The following is a 14,970-nucleotide window of genomic DNA, read 5'->3' as shown; positions in this document are numbered from 1 at the left end:
TGGGATTCAGAGGATGGAGCAAAGTAAACCCACAACTGACCAAGAGTATACATGTGCTCGTGAGTACGCACTCACAACTCCCCTACCCCTATCTACATTCAGCTTCTTTGGTCTACATATCTTTGATAGACAGTGTTCTAACTCCTTGGTTATCAAAAAGTGGTTCACAGACAGGCGGCAATTGTATCATCTGGGAACTTTTACACATGTAAAATCTGAGCCCCAACCCCAAACTTCCTGAATGAGAATCTGTCTTTTAAAAAGATACCTAGGATAGTCACATGTGCATTAAAAGTTTGAGGACTACCCTAGCTGACGACCACCATCTTGACTACAGTGGCTGAACCCCCATGGCTTCCTCAGCTCAACCCAATAACAAGCAAAGTAAACGGGAGAGAAGGTAGCAGGGATGAAAAAAGTCCCAAGCAAGAAAGCACTCAGACAATATTTCTTGAATGCATTCTACATGAGTCAGGCCATATGCTAGGGACTTATGTTAGGGACTTTCACCGGTCTCCCTACCTTATCACCATCACCTGTGGAGGTGGCTATAGCAGGGACTCTGGGGCTCCCAGAAAATATGTGGAGGAGTGGGGTCAGTGGAGGGAAAGAATGGAGACAAGCGGCTCACTCCCACCTTGGGTCAGGATCAGACTGAGATCTCTAGATGTATGCACTTTAGGTGCGGATTCACAGACCCTTCTCCAGATATGTCAAAGTACAGAAGAGGCATCATCTAGGCCTGGGACTCTATTTGATTGATCTGAACTTAAGTCGCACTAGATGAGGAAATGGAAAAGGACAGTTAACCTCCAACTCAGGATGCATGTCAAGTAATTCATGCATTAAGTTCAAGCAAACAAGAAGGAAGTGCAGTGGTATCCTGAAAAACTCACATAATATGTACCTGAACTAATAACCCAGCCTGTTCATAAGATAGACTTCTTTTCCATGGTGAAGTAATTATCATCTTTTTTGGTTCATGTATCCCTTTTGGATCTGATGAAAGTACTGAAAGCTCTCACCCTCAAAAATACAGACAAAAGAAAAAAAAAGGAAAAATACACAGACTTACAGTTGTATGACACAGACATAAATTGTATCCTACTCAATTTATACAGATATAAACTATACACTCATATAGTAACCCAAGGGATCCAAGGATTCCATGTTAGTTATTCCTCAATAATCATTATTACTCTTCATTTTCCTCTCTCCTATTAATATTAGTACTGTGCTTTAGATGTTCTCTCTGTCTTGACTGTGGCATCAGTATTTTTAGGATTCAGTGACTCAGAGCATTACTTTATGCCCCTCTCAAGATTTTGGCATTCACATAAGGAAGAATTACAACAACATTTCTTATGGAAGAATAAGGCAAACATGCCATATCTTATGAGATTGGATTGAGTTTCAAATGACAAGTGCCAAAGGGAAAGTTCCCTTCCAGAACATAGAGTGCACGACACAGTCACTCAGGCCATTTGGGGCTGGCTTCATTCCTAAGTTATTATAACAAAATGAGACTTGAACTACTGCCTAATTTCCTTGTGTGCTCCCTAATATTATTAAGGATTGAAATTGCATGAATTTTTTAAATGTCCTTGAATTCAATTTTGCAGCTTATAATTCTGACACTGTTGACAACTTTTTTAGTGTGTGTTCTGTTATCCTATTGACAATGTCTGGAAACATTTTTTGAAATCTTTTATAACATTATTTAGGTAAGGTAGACTTGACACAATATCTCCACATGTAATGATACTCCATAAACTTTGTCTCTATACTTGGAGCATGAGAAAATAATAAAAATTAAGATAATACATGAATGTGATTTAAAGATAAACAATGTGGGGGTTTAAAGTCAGAAAGTTCTATCATTCTTATTTACATTCCTATTCTTATGTGTAATTCTCTCTGGCTATATATCAGGTTGAATGAAAATTCTCCTTTTTTTCTGACTATAAAAGTTATAAATAAAGCAGATTTGGAAAAAGAAAAAAGTTTATATAAAAGGAAAAGTGTTTTTAAAACCAAAAAAGTTAACATTTTAAAGCATGTCTTTCCTTACATATATTTTTAAAACAGATTTTTGCACTTGGAAACAAAACAAAACAAGCTTTCTCTCTTCTTCATCCGTCTTCCTTCCCCTACTCTAATTTCTGAGACTTGAGTACATTTTGTAGCAGGTACCAGTAATTTCTTTCTTTTTAATGTAAAATAATATTCCATTGTGTGATTATACTACATTTTATTTATTCATTCAGCAGTTGATGGACATTCTGACTATTATAAACAATGTGGCATTGACATTCACCAATAAGATTTTATGAGAATATATGATACATACAGAGGAGTGAAACTTCTGGGTCATATGGTAATTCCATCTTTAATATTTTGAGAAACACCAAGCCATTTTCCAAAGTCGGTGCACATTTTACATTCTCATAGGCAGTCTATGAGAAGACTCCAATTTCTCCACATCCTCACCAACTTTTGTTTTTGTCCTTTTTTTTTTTTTTTTTTTTTTTTTTTTTTTTTTTTGAGTTGCAGTCATCCCACTGGTTGGGAAGTGGGCTTGCCCAGTAGTTTTGATTTGCATTTCCCTGATGACTAATGTCAAAAATCTTTTTATGTGCTTGCTGGTAATTTTATATCTTCCTTAGAGAAATATCTATTCAGATTATTTGCCCATTTTAAAATTGAGTTATTTGTCTTTTGATTATTCACTTCATGTTCTTCATATATACTAGACAAGCTTATCAGATATATGCTTTGCAAATATTTTCTTCATTATTACAGATTTATTATATACTTTGCAACTAATTCTTTGAGTTGTTTATTTCACTTTCTTGTTGGTGTGCTTTGAAATATTAATTCTAATGAAGTCCAATTTACACATTTAATCTTCTGTTTCTTAGGCGTTTGGTGTCATATCTAAAAAGCCGCTGCCTAATCCGAGGACATGAAGATTTGCATCTACATTTTCTTCTCAAGATTTTATAATTTTAGCTTTTATATTCAATATTTTGTTTAATTTGAATTAATTTGTTTATATGTGAGGTGGGGTAGGAGTCCAACTTCATTCTTTTGCATATAAAAACACAATTGTCCCAGGACCATTTGTTAAAACGACTACACTTTCTCCACTGAACTGTCTTGGCACTGTTGTCAAAAATCAATTGACTATAAATATGAGGGCTTATTTCTAAACTCTCAATTCTATTTCAGTGAATATGTCTCTATGTCTATCTTTATCCCAGTACCATGCTGTCTTGATTATAGTAAATTTTGAAATTGGGAAGGGTGAGTTTTCCAACTCTTATAAGGTTATCTTGGACATTTTTGAGTCCCATGAATTTCATATAAACTTTAGGATCATCTGGTCAATGTCTGCAAAGAAGTAAGGTGGGCATTTAACAAAGATTACAAAAAATCTGTAGATCCATTTGAGAGTGTTGTTAATTTAATAATATTAAGTCTTCTGATACATGAGCATTGGGTGTCATTCTATTTATTTAGTTCTTCTTTATTTCAGCAATGTTTTATGGTTTTCAGAATATAATTTTACACTTCTTTTACTAAATGTTTTTCTAAATATTTTAATCTTTTGGTGATATTTTAAAATAAGTTTTCTTAATTTTATTTTCAGATTGTTCAGTGCAAATATATGGAAATATAATTGATCTTTGTGTATTGATATTGTACTCTGCAACCTTGCTGAATTTATTAGGTTTTTTTCTGTTGTTGTTGTTGTTAGATGTAGTCTCGTTCTGTCGCCCAGGCTGGAGTGCAGTGGCGTGATCTCAGCTCACTGCAAGCTCCACCTCCCAGGTTCACACCATTCTCCCACCTCAGCCTCCCCAGTAGCTGGGACTACAGGCACCCACCACCATGCCCAGCTAATTTTGTTTTTGTATTTTTAATAGAGATGGGGTTTCACCATGTTAGCCACGATGGTCTCCATCTGCTGACCTCGTGATCCACCTGCCTCGGCTTCCCAAAGTGCTGGGATTACAGGCATGAGCCACTGCGCCCAGCCTGAATTTATTAGTTTTAATACTTTTGAATTAATTCCTTAGGATTTTCTATCTATAAGATAATGCCATATGCAAATACAAATAACTTCTCTTTTTCCAATCTCAATGTCTTTTATTTCATTTTCTTGGCTAGAACTTTCAGTACAATGTTAGGGGATATTGTTATCTTGCTTTTGATCTCAGGAAAAAAGCATCCAGTTTCTCACTGAAATATTTGGATATAGTATTTTTAGCCCTCTACTTGTTATTTGTTTCTCTCAAATCACAAAAAATTGTGATTTGATCTTAAATAAAATTGAATTACTAAACATGTATGTAAGGAAACTATCCTTGAAGACCATAAAGACCAATGGATACTTTGAAAATATTTTTTGACTTATGTATTTATTTCTTTGGATCATAATTGTTTGTCATTTCCTTTGTTTAATGTTGTCCCCAGTCTTACATTCCTTTTTCACTTTGCATATTAAATATTTTAATATGGGGTTATGAATGGTAATGTTTTGACCATCTCTCGTACAAAAAGAATCTTAACCTCATGTTGGTGCCATAGCTTGGATAGAACTCAGTATCAAGTTTTTCTTCAAAATGTCTTCTTTTGGGATTTTAAGGTAATTCTGAACTGTCTTCTAGTGATATTAAATTCCTAATGATGTTAATATGACTCTCATTTCCTTGTATCTCTCTCTCTGTCTCTCTCTCTATATATATATACATATATACACACATATATATGTACATATATATGTAGTATTTTATTTTGAATTAATAATAAATTATTTCTGTTTCCAAAGAAATCTGAGATAGTTTTACTGGAGCAATATGTGTTCGCTGTGTCCCCACCCAAATCTCATCTTGAATTGTAGTTCCCATAATCCCCATATGTCATGGGAGGAACCAGGTGGAGATAATTGAATCATGAGGGGCAGTTTCTCCCATCCTATTCTTCTGATAGTGAGTTCTCACATGATCTGATGGTTTTATAAGGAACTTTCCCCCACCCTCACTTGGCACTTCTCCTTGCTGTCACCATATGAAGAAGGATGTGTTTGTTTCCTCTTCTGCCATGATTGTAAGTTTACTGAGGCCTCCCCCGCCCTGAGGAACTATAAGTCAATTAACATCCTTCCTTTATAAATTACCCAGTCTCAGGTTTGTTCTTACAGTTGAGTGAGAATGGACTAATACAATAAATCAGTACTGGGTAGTGGGGCGCTGCTGTAAAGACACCCAAAAAAGTGGAAGCAACTTTGGGACTGGGTAACAGGCAGAGCCTGGAACAGTTGGGAGGGCTCAGAAGAAGGTAGGAAAATGTGGGAAAGTTTGAAAGAGATTGGAGGGCTCAGAAGACAGAAAGATGTGGGAAAGTTTGGAACTTCCTGGAGACTTGTTGAATGGCTTTGACCAAAATGCTGATAGTGATATGGACAATAAAGGCCAGGCTGAGGTGGTCTCAGCTGGAGATAAGTAACTTGTGGGGAACTGGAGTAAAGGTCATTCTTGCTATGCAAAGAGGCTGGTGGCATTTTGCTCCTCCCCTGGAGATCTGCAGAGCTTTGAACTTGAAAGAGATGATTTAGGGTATCTAGTGGAAGAAATGTCTAAGTAGTAAGTGTTAAAGAGGAAGCAGAGCATAAAAGTTTGAAAAATTTGCAGGCTGACAATGTAGTAGAAAAGAAAAATATATTTTCTGGAGAGAAATTCAAGTTGGCTGCAGAAATTTGCATAACTAACAAGAAGCCAAATGTTAATCACCAAGACAATGGGGGAAAGTGTCTCCAGGACATGTCTCATCACCCCTCCCATCACAGGCCTGGAGGCCTAGGAGGAAAAAATGGTCCCATGGGCCCAGGGACCCCCCACTGTGTGCAGTCTAGGGACTTGGTGCCGTGTCCCAACTGCTCCAGCTGTGGCTAAAAGGGACCAACATACAGCTCAGACTATTGCTTCAGAGAATGGCAGCTCCAAGCCTTGGCAGCTTCCACATGGTGTTTGGCCTGCAGGTGTGCAGAAGACAAGAATTGAGGTTTGGGAACCTCCACCTAGCTTTCAGAGGATGTATGGAAATGCCTGGATGTCCAGGCAGAGGATGTGCTGCAGGGGCAGAGCCCTAATGAATGAAGTACTTCTGCTAAGGTAGTGTGGAAGGGAAATGTGGGGTCAGACCCCCCACACAGAGTCCCCACTGGGGTACTGCCTGGTGAATCTGTGAGAAGGGGGCCACCATCCTCCAGACCTCAGAATGGTAGATCCACCAACACCTTGCATCGTGTGCCTGGAAAAGCCACAGACAGTCAATGCCAGCCTGTGAAAGGAGCCAGAAGGAGGGCTGTACCCAGCAAAGCCACAGGAGCCGAGCTGCCCAAGGCTGTGGGAGCTACCTCTTGCATCAGCATGCCCTGGATGTGAGATATGGAGTCAAAGGAGATCATTTGGTAACTTTGAGGTTTAATGACTGCCCCATTGGGTTTCAGACTTGCATGGGGACTGTAGGCCCTTTGTTTTGGCCAATTTCTCCTATTTGGAATGCGTGTATTTACTCATTGCCTGTACCACTATTGTATCTAGGCAGTAACTAACTTGCTTTTGCTTTTACAGGCTTGTAGGCATAAGGGACATGCCTTGTCTCAGATGAGACTTTGGACTTGAACTTTTGAGTTAATGCTGGAATGAGTTAACACTTTGGGGGACTGTTGGAAGGGCATGATTTTGTTTTGAATGGTGAGAACATGAGATTTGGGAGGGGCCAAGTGTGAGTTTGGCTGTGTCCCAACCCAAATCTCATCTTGAATTGTAGTTCCCATAATCCCCATGTGTTGTGGGAGGAACCAGGTGGAGATAATTGAATCATGGGGGCAGTTTCCCCCATTCTGTTCTAATGATAGTGAGTTAGTTCTCATGAAATCTGATGGTTTCAAAAGGGGCTTTCCCTGTTCCTCTCTCGGCACTTCTCTCTTGCCTGCTGCCATGTAAGACATGCCTTTGCTTCTCCTTTACTTTCAGCCATGATTGTGAGGCCTTCCCAGCCATGTAGAATTGTAAGTCCATTAAATCTATTCTTCTGGCCAGGTGTGGTGGCTCATGCCTGTAATCCTAGCACTTTGGGAGGCTGAGGTGGGTGGGATTTGACACCAGTCTAGCCAACATGGTGAAACTCTGTCTCTACTAAAAATACAAAAAAAAGAAAAAAATTAGCCAGGCATGGTGGTGAGCATCTGCAATCCCAGCTGTTCAGGAGGCCGAGGCAGGAGAATAGCTTGAACCCCAGAGGTGGAGGTGGCAGTGAGCCGAGATCATGACACTGCACTCCAACCTGGGTGACAGAGCGAGACTCTGTCTCTAAATAAATAAATAAATAAATAAATACCTATTTTTCTTTACAACTTACTCTGTCTTGGGTATTTCTTCACAGCAGTACAAAAATGGACTAATACATGGGGTATTCTATGTACTAGAATACTATGTATGAGAATGGGGTAAACTTTAAAGAGTAATTAACACCAGTTCTGCATTTCTTATAGAAAAACAACAGGAAGGAAGATTTTATAATTCATTTTACGAGAGTATTATCCTAATAACAAAATGAAACAAACACAATATATAAAAACAAAACCATAGAGCAATATTTCTTATGAATACACATGTAAAATCCTTAGCAAAATTTTAGCAAATAAAATTTAACAATATATGAAAAGAATAACACACAAAGACACACACAAAGGTGGTTTTATTCCAGGGATGCAATGCTGGTTCAACATTTGAAAAGCAACCAATGTATTCTACTTCACTAACAAACTAAAGAAAAAAAGATCACATGATCATAATAATTGATGCAGAAATAGCAGCTGACAAAATTCAACGCCATTCATAAAAAACACTCTCAGAAAAACTAGGAATAGAGAAAAATTTCTCCAACTTAAAAAATAACACTATCTACAGCTAATATCCTGCTTATAAATGGTACAGTCTTTCATAATTCCATCCAATAATTAGCTCCACTTTATAAGATGTTAAGAAAGAAATCTAGAGCCAGTAGTATGCTGGAGTACACTGCACTGGCTCACAAGAGCAGATTAAGTACATTTCTTCTGAACTCCATGTTCAGTGACATCTCACTGGTAGATTGAAATTGATTATGGTGGCCTTTTTTTTTCTTAGTCAGTTGTTAATTATTTACAAGCACAGAACCACCCAAGGTTGTCTAGCATCCCTATAAAATGGACTTGAAATAGAAGTTTGAGTTCAGAAAAATCAGGTTTCAATTTCTTGTAGATCTGAATGGTGAAATGGAGAGACAAATCTGATGCACTGTAACTCGTGTAGGTTAGACACGTAACTGAGATTCTGGGAGGTAAAACTATAGTTTACAGTCTTCCTATACTATATAACAAAGCTCTTGACCTTAGATTTTCAGGGAGAAAAACTGTTCTGCAAGTGAAAATTTACATAATGCTCAGATTATTGTAATGACCATTTAAAATAACAATCTAACTATAAGATCAGTGCTCAGATAATCTCTCTTTATTCATTCAACATTTATGTGACAAATACTTATTGGGGGCTTTTTATATGACCGAAACTGTTCTGTCTATGTTGGAAAGAGAGAAGAAGAAAAGTAAACAAATAAATTAATTTTACAGAGCCTGTAATGAGAGTAACATGGGATGATACGAAAGACTTGAGAATGTTTTGTAATTGGGTGGTCAGCAAAGATATCTCAAAATATGATATATCAATACTTGAATGATAAGCAAAAGATAGCCATGCTGAAAACTCAGGGTGGATGTGTAAAAATGAAATATAATCTAAAGATACAGTCAGAGTTTACTAATTAATATATGGAAAACTGTAGTATGACTTTCTGAGAAAATAGTCCTTCAATATTATAAAATAAAAATAGTAGAAATTGTCTTTATTAATAATTTTCCTACTCTTCAGCTTTCTAATGAAGCATGTAATGCCCCCTTATTAACATATGATGGTTACTCTGAAGGTCTTTGAATCCATATTTTGTCTTGGTTTATATTTGTCTTTTATTTGGGAAAGCAATTTTTAATGAATTCTCAAAATTATAGGAGAAAGATATCTTGTCTTGTGTGTATTATGTTCACAATATAACTTTTTAACAAATATTCTATAACTGGATTGTGGTTTATGCTCCTAGCCTTATTTATTCATAACAGAATATGTAACTGTTTAAAATTAATACAATCAATGAATTGATTCTTCAAAGTAAATTTCTTCTTTACCGATTTTCACAATTTTCACTTATTAGTATTATCAGAACAGGTAAAAACTTCAGCTTAAATAAGAAGTCTGTTTTCTTGCTTGAGGTAGGATACATGAACTGAGGTTAGTTAGAATCTGTGTGCATGTAGGCTAGACATCGATATTTGTGATGTAAGTAAAAAGAAAGTTTTAAAATTATAAAAAATCCATTGTACTTTTAAGAGGGAAAGTTAGACTAAGAAATTAAGAAGCGAGGCTATCATAATTTCCATTTGGCCCTAAGTGTAAGTGACTTTTGCTATACGATCTTCTATGGAATTTTTGGAGAAACTATTCTTGTTTATTTATATCATGTATTAATATTAATTCACCAATAATTCCAAGACATATACCCCAATTTACTTGGAACCTCTACCCTTCGATTTTTTGACATTTGTAAAATTAAAACTAAAATAAGCCTTTTTATATGCAAAGGACCACCGAACTAGTGCTATATTTCATGTCCATACTAAAAGTTGCACACGAACAGCCATCTCTTTGAAATGCAAATGCACATAGAGGATTTCCTGGTAAATGCAGTCTTCAATTCTACTAGTGAAATAACATCCAAATAAGTTTCTGGCAGAGAGAGTAATCCTTTACCTTAAATACTCAGAAAAACTCACCTGATCACAAAGAATGCTACCATTTCCAGTGCCAACTTTATCACAGTCACAGGGTTTGCAAACATCTATGGCTGAAGGATCTGCACCAACTTGTCGGAAAAAGTAATCCTTGCACAGCTCACAGTTCCTTCCTGCATCAGGGAAAGGTTATGCATTATGACTTCTAAGTCATTAAAATCAGCTGCATAATTCAAAATTAAAGACTGTATTCCTTTGAGGGAATTCTATAATTTTCGGAACGTCCGTTTTAATGCACCTTTCATCTCTACCTGCCAATTTAGTGATCCAGAGCATATGAAACAATGAACCTGTTACAAACTGTGCTTTACTTCATTAAACTCCCATCTGTTATATAATACCACACTTCTAAAAAGCTGTGCTTTATAGGGGCCCATACATTTGGAAAGAGTTTGTTCCTAAACTTAAAACTTTATGTCTAGGGCCAGGCACTGTATCTAAACACAATACAGCAGGAGAAATTTCTACATATGTGGTAAATTATACTTATATAGTAAGAAGCAAGCAGGTATGTAGTATTGGAAATATTTTTCTAGGACTCAGTCCTGTAAAATGGGAGACTTCTCTTAATATAATTTATTATTCTGTAGTTAACACAATTAAAAACAAATGATTATGTTAGTGGCCATTTTTTTCATTTCAAAGATTGAAATAGAAATTCATTATATTTAGAGATACCAAGTACTTTTCATACTAAATACTAGAATAGCCTGACATATTAGATATATCAGGTAATTCCCATAGTTTATAATTTATAATTATAAATTTCCTTTGCTATATTATGTAATAAAAAACCTAAACTACAAGGAATTTTTAAAGTGAACGTGACTAGTATATAAGATAATTGAAATAAGCTGAAGTGGAGCTCAAGACTATCAATTCCCCCTTTAAACATGATGTACTTTGCTCAAAAAATATTGAAATTGCCCCAATATTTGAAGACTACAGAAATAATCAATAATCAATAATATGAAAACTCATATTCTGATAGATATTGGCTATTGAGCTAGTTAAAAATTAAATTGATTTATAATATTTCTAGACTATTTCCATTTACATATGCTGTTGACTCCCAAATCTATATCTCCAATCTAGAAATCTCTCTTTTATTTATCAATTAATGAATATTTATCGCATGATTACTATGTACCAAATACTGTGCTAAGTGCTGTGTAATACAGTAGTGAACTAAATACACAATACCCATTGCATCTCTTTCACAAAGCTCTCTTATGGTCTAGGAGGTAAGAGGAATCTTAACTAAATAATACCAGGAGCAATACACATTTATAAACCATGATAAGCATAGTTGTCACTAACATGTATAAGTGATTCTGATCTTCTCTAAAGCATCATGAGAGGATTTCCTTGAAGGAAAGAGCTTTAGAACTGTGTTTCCAACTGCCCCTAGGAGTTTCTCCTATGTCTCTTGGAAACCGAGTGAACATATCTACAACAGAACTTGCCATCTCCTCCCTCATCTCAATCCTCCTGTATTTTCTATCTCAATGGCTGGCACCAATGTTGAGCCTACTGCTCAAGCTAGAATGTAATGTTAGGTATCAGTCTTGGCTCTCCTTCCTTCCCTTGCCTACACTCTGCTCACAAAACACTCACCTTTTTATCCTAAATATCTCTTGGATCCATTTCTCTCTATCCATACCATCTGAAATGTATTCTGACATTATTTCTCACCTGGACTATTGCAGCATCTCACTAACTGGTTTTCCCCAACCACTCTAACCTTCTCCAATCCATTTTTTACTTTATAACTAGGTGTATCTTTTAATAACAAGTAACTCATTATGCCCCTTTCCCATATAAAACCCTTAAGTGTCATCTCCTTGACCTTAGATAAAAGCCGAATGCTTTATCATGGCTCCAGAGTCCTCTATGATATTGTCCTGCCTTCCTTCCTAATATCTCTTACCACCAGCCATTTGCCCATCTTTTGGTTTTTCAAACGTGTCATGTTTCTCCCTCCTCTAGGCCACTGCACAAAATGTTTCCCTAATAGTAAGCCTTAGTTCACCATCCTAATCTTTCAACTGGTTAACTCCTACCGTCCTTGCCCTATCTTAGCAATCATTAGACAACTTTGTAATCATTCCTTTCAATAGTCTGTCTTTCCCACTATACAATAACCCAAAGACAGAAAATTCATTGTCTTATTCATCTTCATGTCCCCAGCACCTACCCAAGATCTTGTGATATTTAAGTTATCAATAATCAGCCGATAAATGGATTCATGCTTAAGAGTACCACTTTGAAACCCATCAGATATATGCTATTACATTTTACAAATTCAGATGTTGGCCATTTCTTGCCTTTCAAAAAAAGGATGGTATATTTCAATCACTAGTATTTTTCAATGACTAGTCAAAGGCTTTGTAGTTTTAGAACAGGACTTTGATTATCATCATCTCCATTTAATTAGTGTTTTCAAAAAGAGTATTCTCAGACTACCAGTGTCCATGCCAAATCTGAATGAACGCAATCTCCACATGAGAATCCAGACATAAAGGACAATAAAGGGGACAAAAGGAAACTTATTTTAAGGATATGTGTTCAAAGTAAGCATTCCTGAGTTATTCTAAATATGGTTGTAGTTTAGCCAAATGGTGTGAACTCTTTAAAAAACAAAACAAAACAAAACAAAACAACACAAAACAAAACAACAACAAAATCCTTTTCCTGAAAGGATATAGTTTAAGACTAGAGTGCTATTTCTGAAAACTACCTAGTGATTTGGAAATAGGAAGATTTGGTGAACTAGCTTTGATTTTCAAACTTAAAGGTATGAAAGTACATCCTTAAATAAGATAGCAATAACATAATTTAAAATAATATGCTTTGTAGATAGAAGCACACAGGCCTCCAAACCAACTCAGGAATTTATTTGCTACTTACCTGTAGTGTTATGCTCACAATCATCACAAACTCCTCCTCCCCCTCTGAAGTGCTCAAAAGGAAATAGGTCTACAGAGATGTTGTAATGGCAGCTTTTGGAATGGCTGTTGCATTGACAAGGTTTACAATTGAAAGCGTAAACTTGATCACCTTGGCGGAAAGGCTTGTCATTATAAAGAGGCAAGCAGCGATCACACTAGAACAAAAAATATCAGAACAGTAAAGAAAATAAAGTTGTGATTTTCTTTCATTTTATTGCTATGTTAGGCCTTTCACCAGAAGTAAAGCACATATCAGTGAGTTAAAAGTCAGCAATGATTTTATTTGAACAATATTTCGTAAGTCAGAAATAGCATATTTACGGGCATGGTAGGGTGGAATTGTAAAAGTGACCATGCAAGCTTGAACCATGGAAAATGATCTTTTTTTTTCCTAATTTTTAATTTTTGTGGATACGTAGTAGGTGTATGTATTTATAGGCTACATGGGATGTTTTGAAAAAGACATACAATGCGTAATCATCACATCTTGGAAAATGGGACATCTATCCCCTCAAGTGTTTACCCTTTGTGTTACAAACATGCAAAGTGATCTTAATAATCAACAGGAAAGGTTATGATAGTTCTAAGACTTTGTAAAACTTCAACATGTTAACAACTCCCCAATGCCGGTTATAAATGTAAAGAAATAAACCAGTAAAAATGACCATTTAGTACTCTGTAATTTAAAACATTAAAAACTTGGAGAAGTTGTTTTACTCCTTTGTAAAATACTCACTAAAAGTACTTTGAACAGTGCTTGCCTTCATCTCACCTATAACTTACCACACTGAACACAAGCATCTTTTTTTTTTTTTTTTTTTTTTTGAGATGGAGTCTCACTCTGTTCCCCAGGCTGGAATGCAGTGGCATGATCTCTGCTCACTGCAAGCTCCGCCTCGCGGGTTCAAGCGATTCTCCCGCCTCAGCCTCCCGAGTAGCTGAGACTACAGGCGCCCGCCACCACGCCTGGCTAATTTTTTGTATTTTTAGTAGAGACGGGGTTTCACCCTGTTAGCCAGGATGGTCTCGATCTCCTGACCTCGTGTTCTGCCCGCCTCGGCCGCCCAAAGTGCTGGGATTACAGGCGTGAGCCACCGCACCCGGCCACATCTTTTCTATGCCTTGGTGAATTGTCACGCTCCTTTCTAAGTTTGAATCAGCTTCCAACATTTTAACTTTTATGCTTTTAGTGTTGTGAAGTACCTGTGAGAATTCCTCTAATGTGAAGTGTTTGGGTGTCACTTCCTCCAGGACATCTTCACCCTATTCGTGGCAAGCACTTTCCTCACTTATGTTAAGTTCACCTTCACTAAGTAGCTCTGGCTACATATTCAGAATCTCTCAAACCTCAGTAGTGACTATTTCTTCTATGACTCCACTTAGGTTCAATCTGAATTTTACTTCAAGTATTTTCTTTCTTTGCAGTGTTTTCCTCTTTGCTGTCCAATTCCTCTTCTTTTTTGAATATCTGTGTTTGTAAAGTGTCACTCGGGTTTATGACTCACAAGGAGGCAACACAACCACACGCTTCTCTTCTATAAATAAACTGAATGATAAATGTGTAGTGTGCAATCACCAACAGATACTGAAAAAAATAAACGTGATCGGTCACGGACCACAATGGGCATCTGTTATTTTATGTGGTAATTTGTGGACTGCAGAGCCAGCAGCAATGTTTGTTTATGTAATTACTCACGGTAATATTCAAGGTTACCCAACACTTGAGTTACGTTGTTGGAGGACTGGTAGCATTTAACTAAACTATGATAACTGATATTCGTGCATATCAGAATTGTGTAAGGAGAGAACTGCCTGTATAACTGTAAGACAAAATTTACTCAAATTACGTAATAGGTCTGTTATGTACTGGAACAAATAAAAAAACCTGGATATATGTTTTATAATTAATTATTTTAACTTTCTAATATAAATACAATTTATGGACAAAGGAAAAATTTTTCCATAGATTTAAATAACAATTCAACTGAACTGAGTTTAGTATAACTACAGACATAATAAAAGTATTCTTTATAAAACAAACGCAGGAGGTAGAAAATTAAAAGCACT

At 36.3% G+C, this 14,970-nt stretch overlaps 1 protein-coding gene across 1 annotated transcript in view; it reads right to left on the bottom strand.

The window, feature by feature from the left end:
* USH2A (usherin) overlaps nucleotides 1-14,970 on the bottom strand; it is an 800,680-nt gene that overhangs the window by 656,619 nt on the left and 129,091 nt on the right. Inside the window, exons 10-11 of the mRNA XM_003814150.6 lie at nucleotides 12,863-13,058; nucleotides 9,935-10,065 (exon numbers count right to left, since the gene is read on the bottom strand). Coding sequence (XP_003814198.3) covers nucleotides 9,935-10,065; nucleotides 12,863-13,058 — 327 coding nt within the window. The remainder of the gene's footprint in view (nucleotides 1-9,934; nucleotides 10,066-12,862; nucleotides 13,059-14,970) is intronic.

Source organism: Pan paniscus, chromosome 1 (assembly GCF_029289425.2).
Source record: "Pan paniscus chromosome 1, NHGRI_mPanPan1-v2.0_pri, whole genome shotgun sequence".
Taxonomy (NCBI): domain Eukaryota; kingdom Metazoa; phylum Chordata; class Mammalia; order Primates; family Hominidae; genus Pan; species Pan paniscus.
This window is presented reverse-complemented; position numbering and strand designations above follow the sequence as displayed.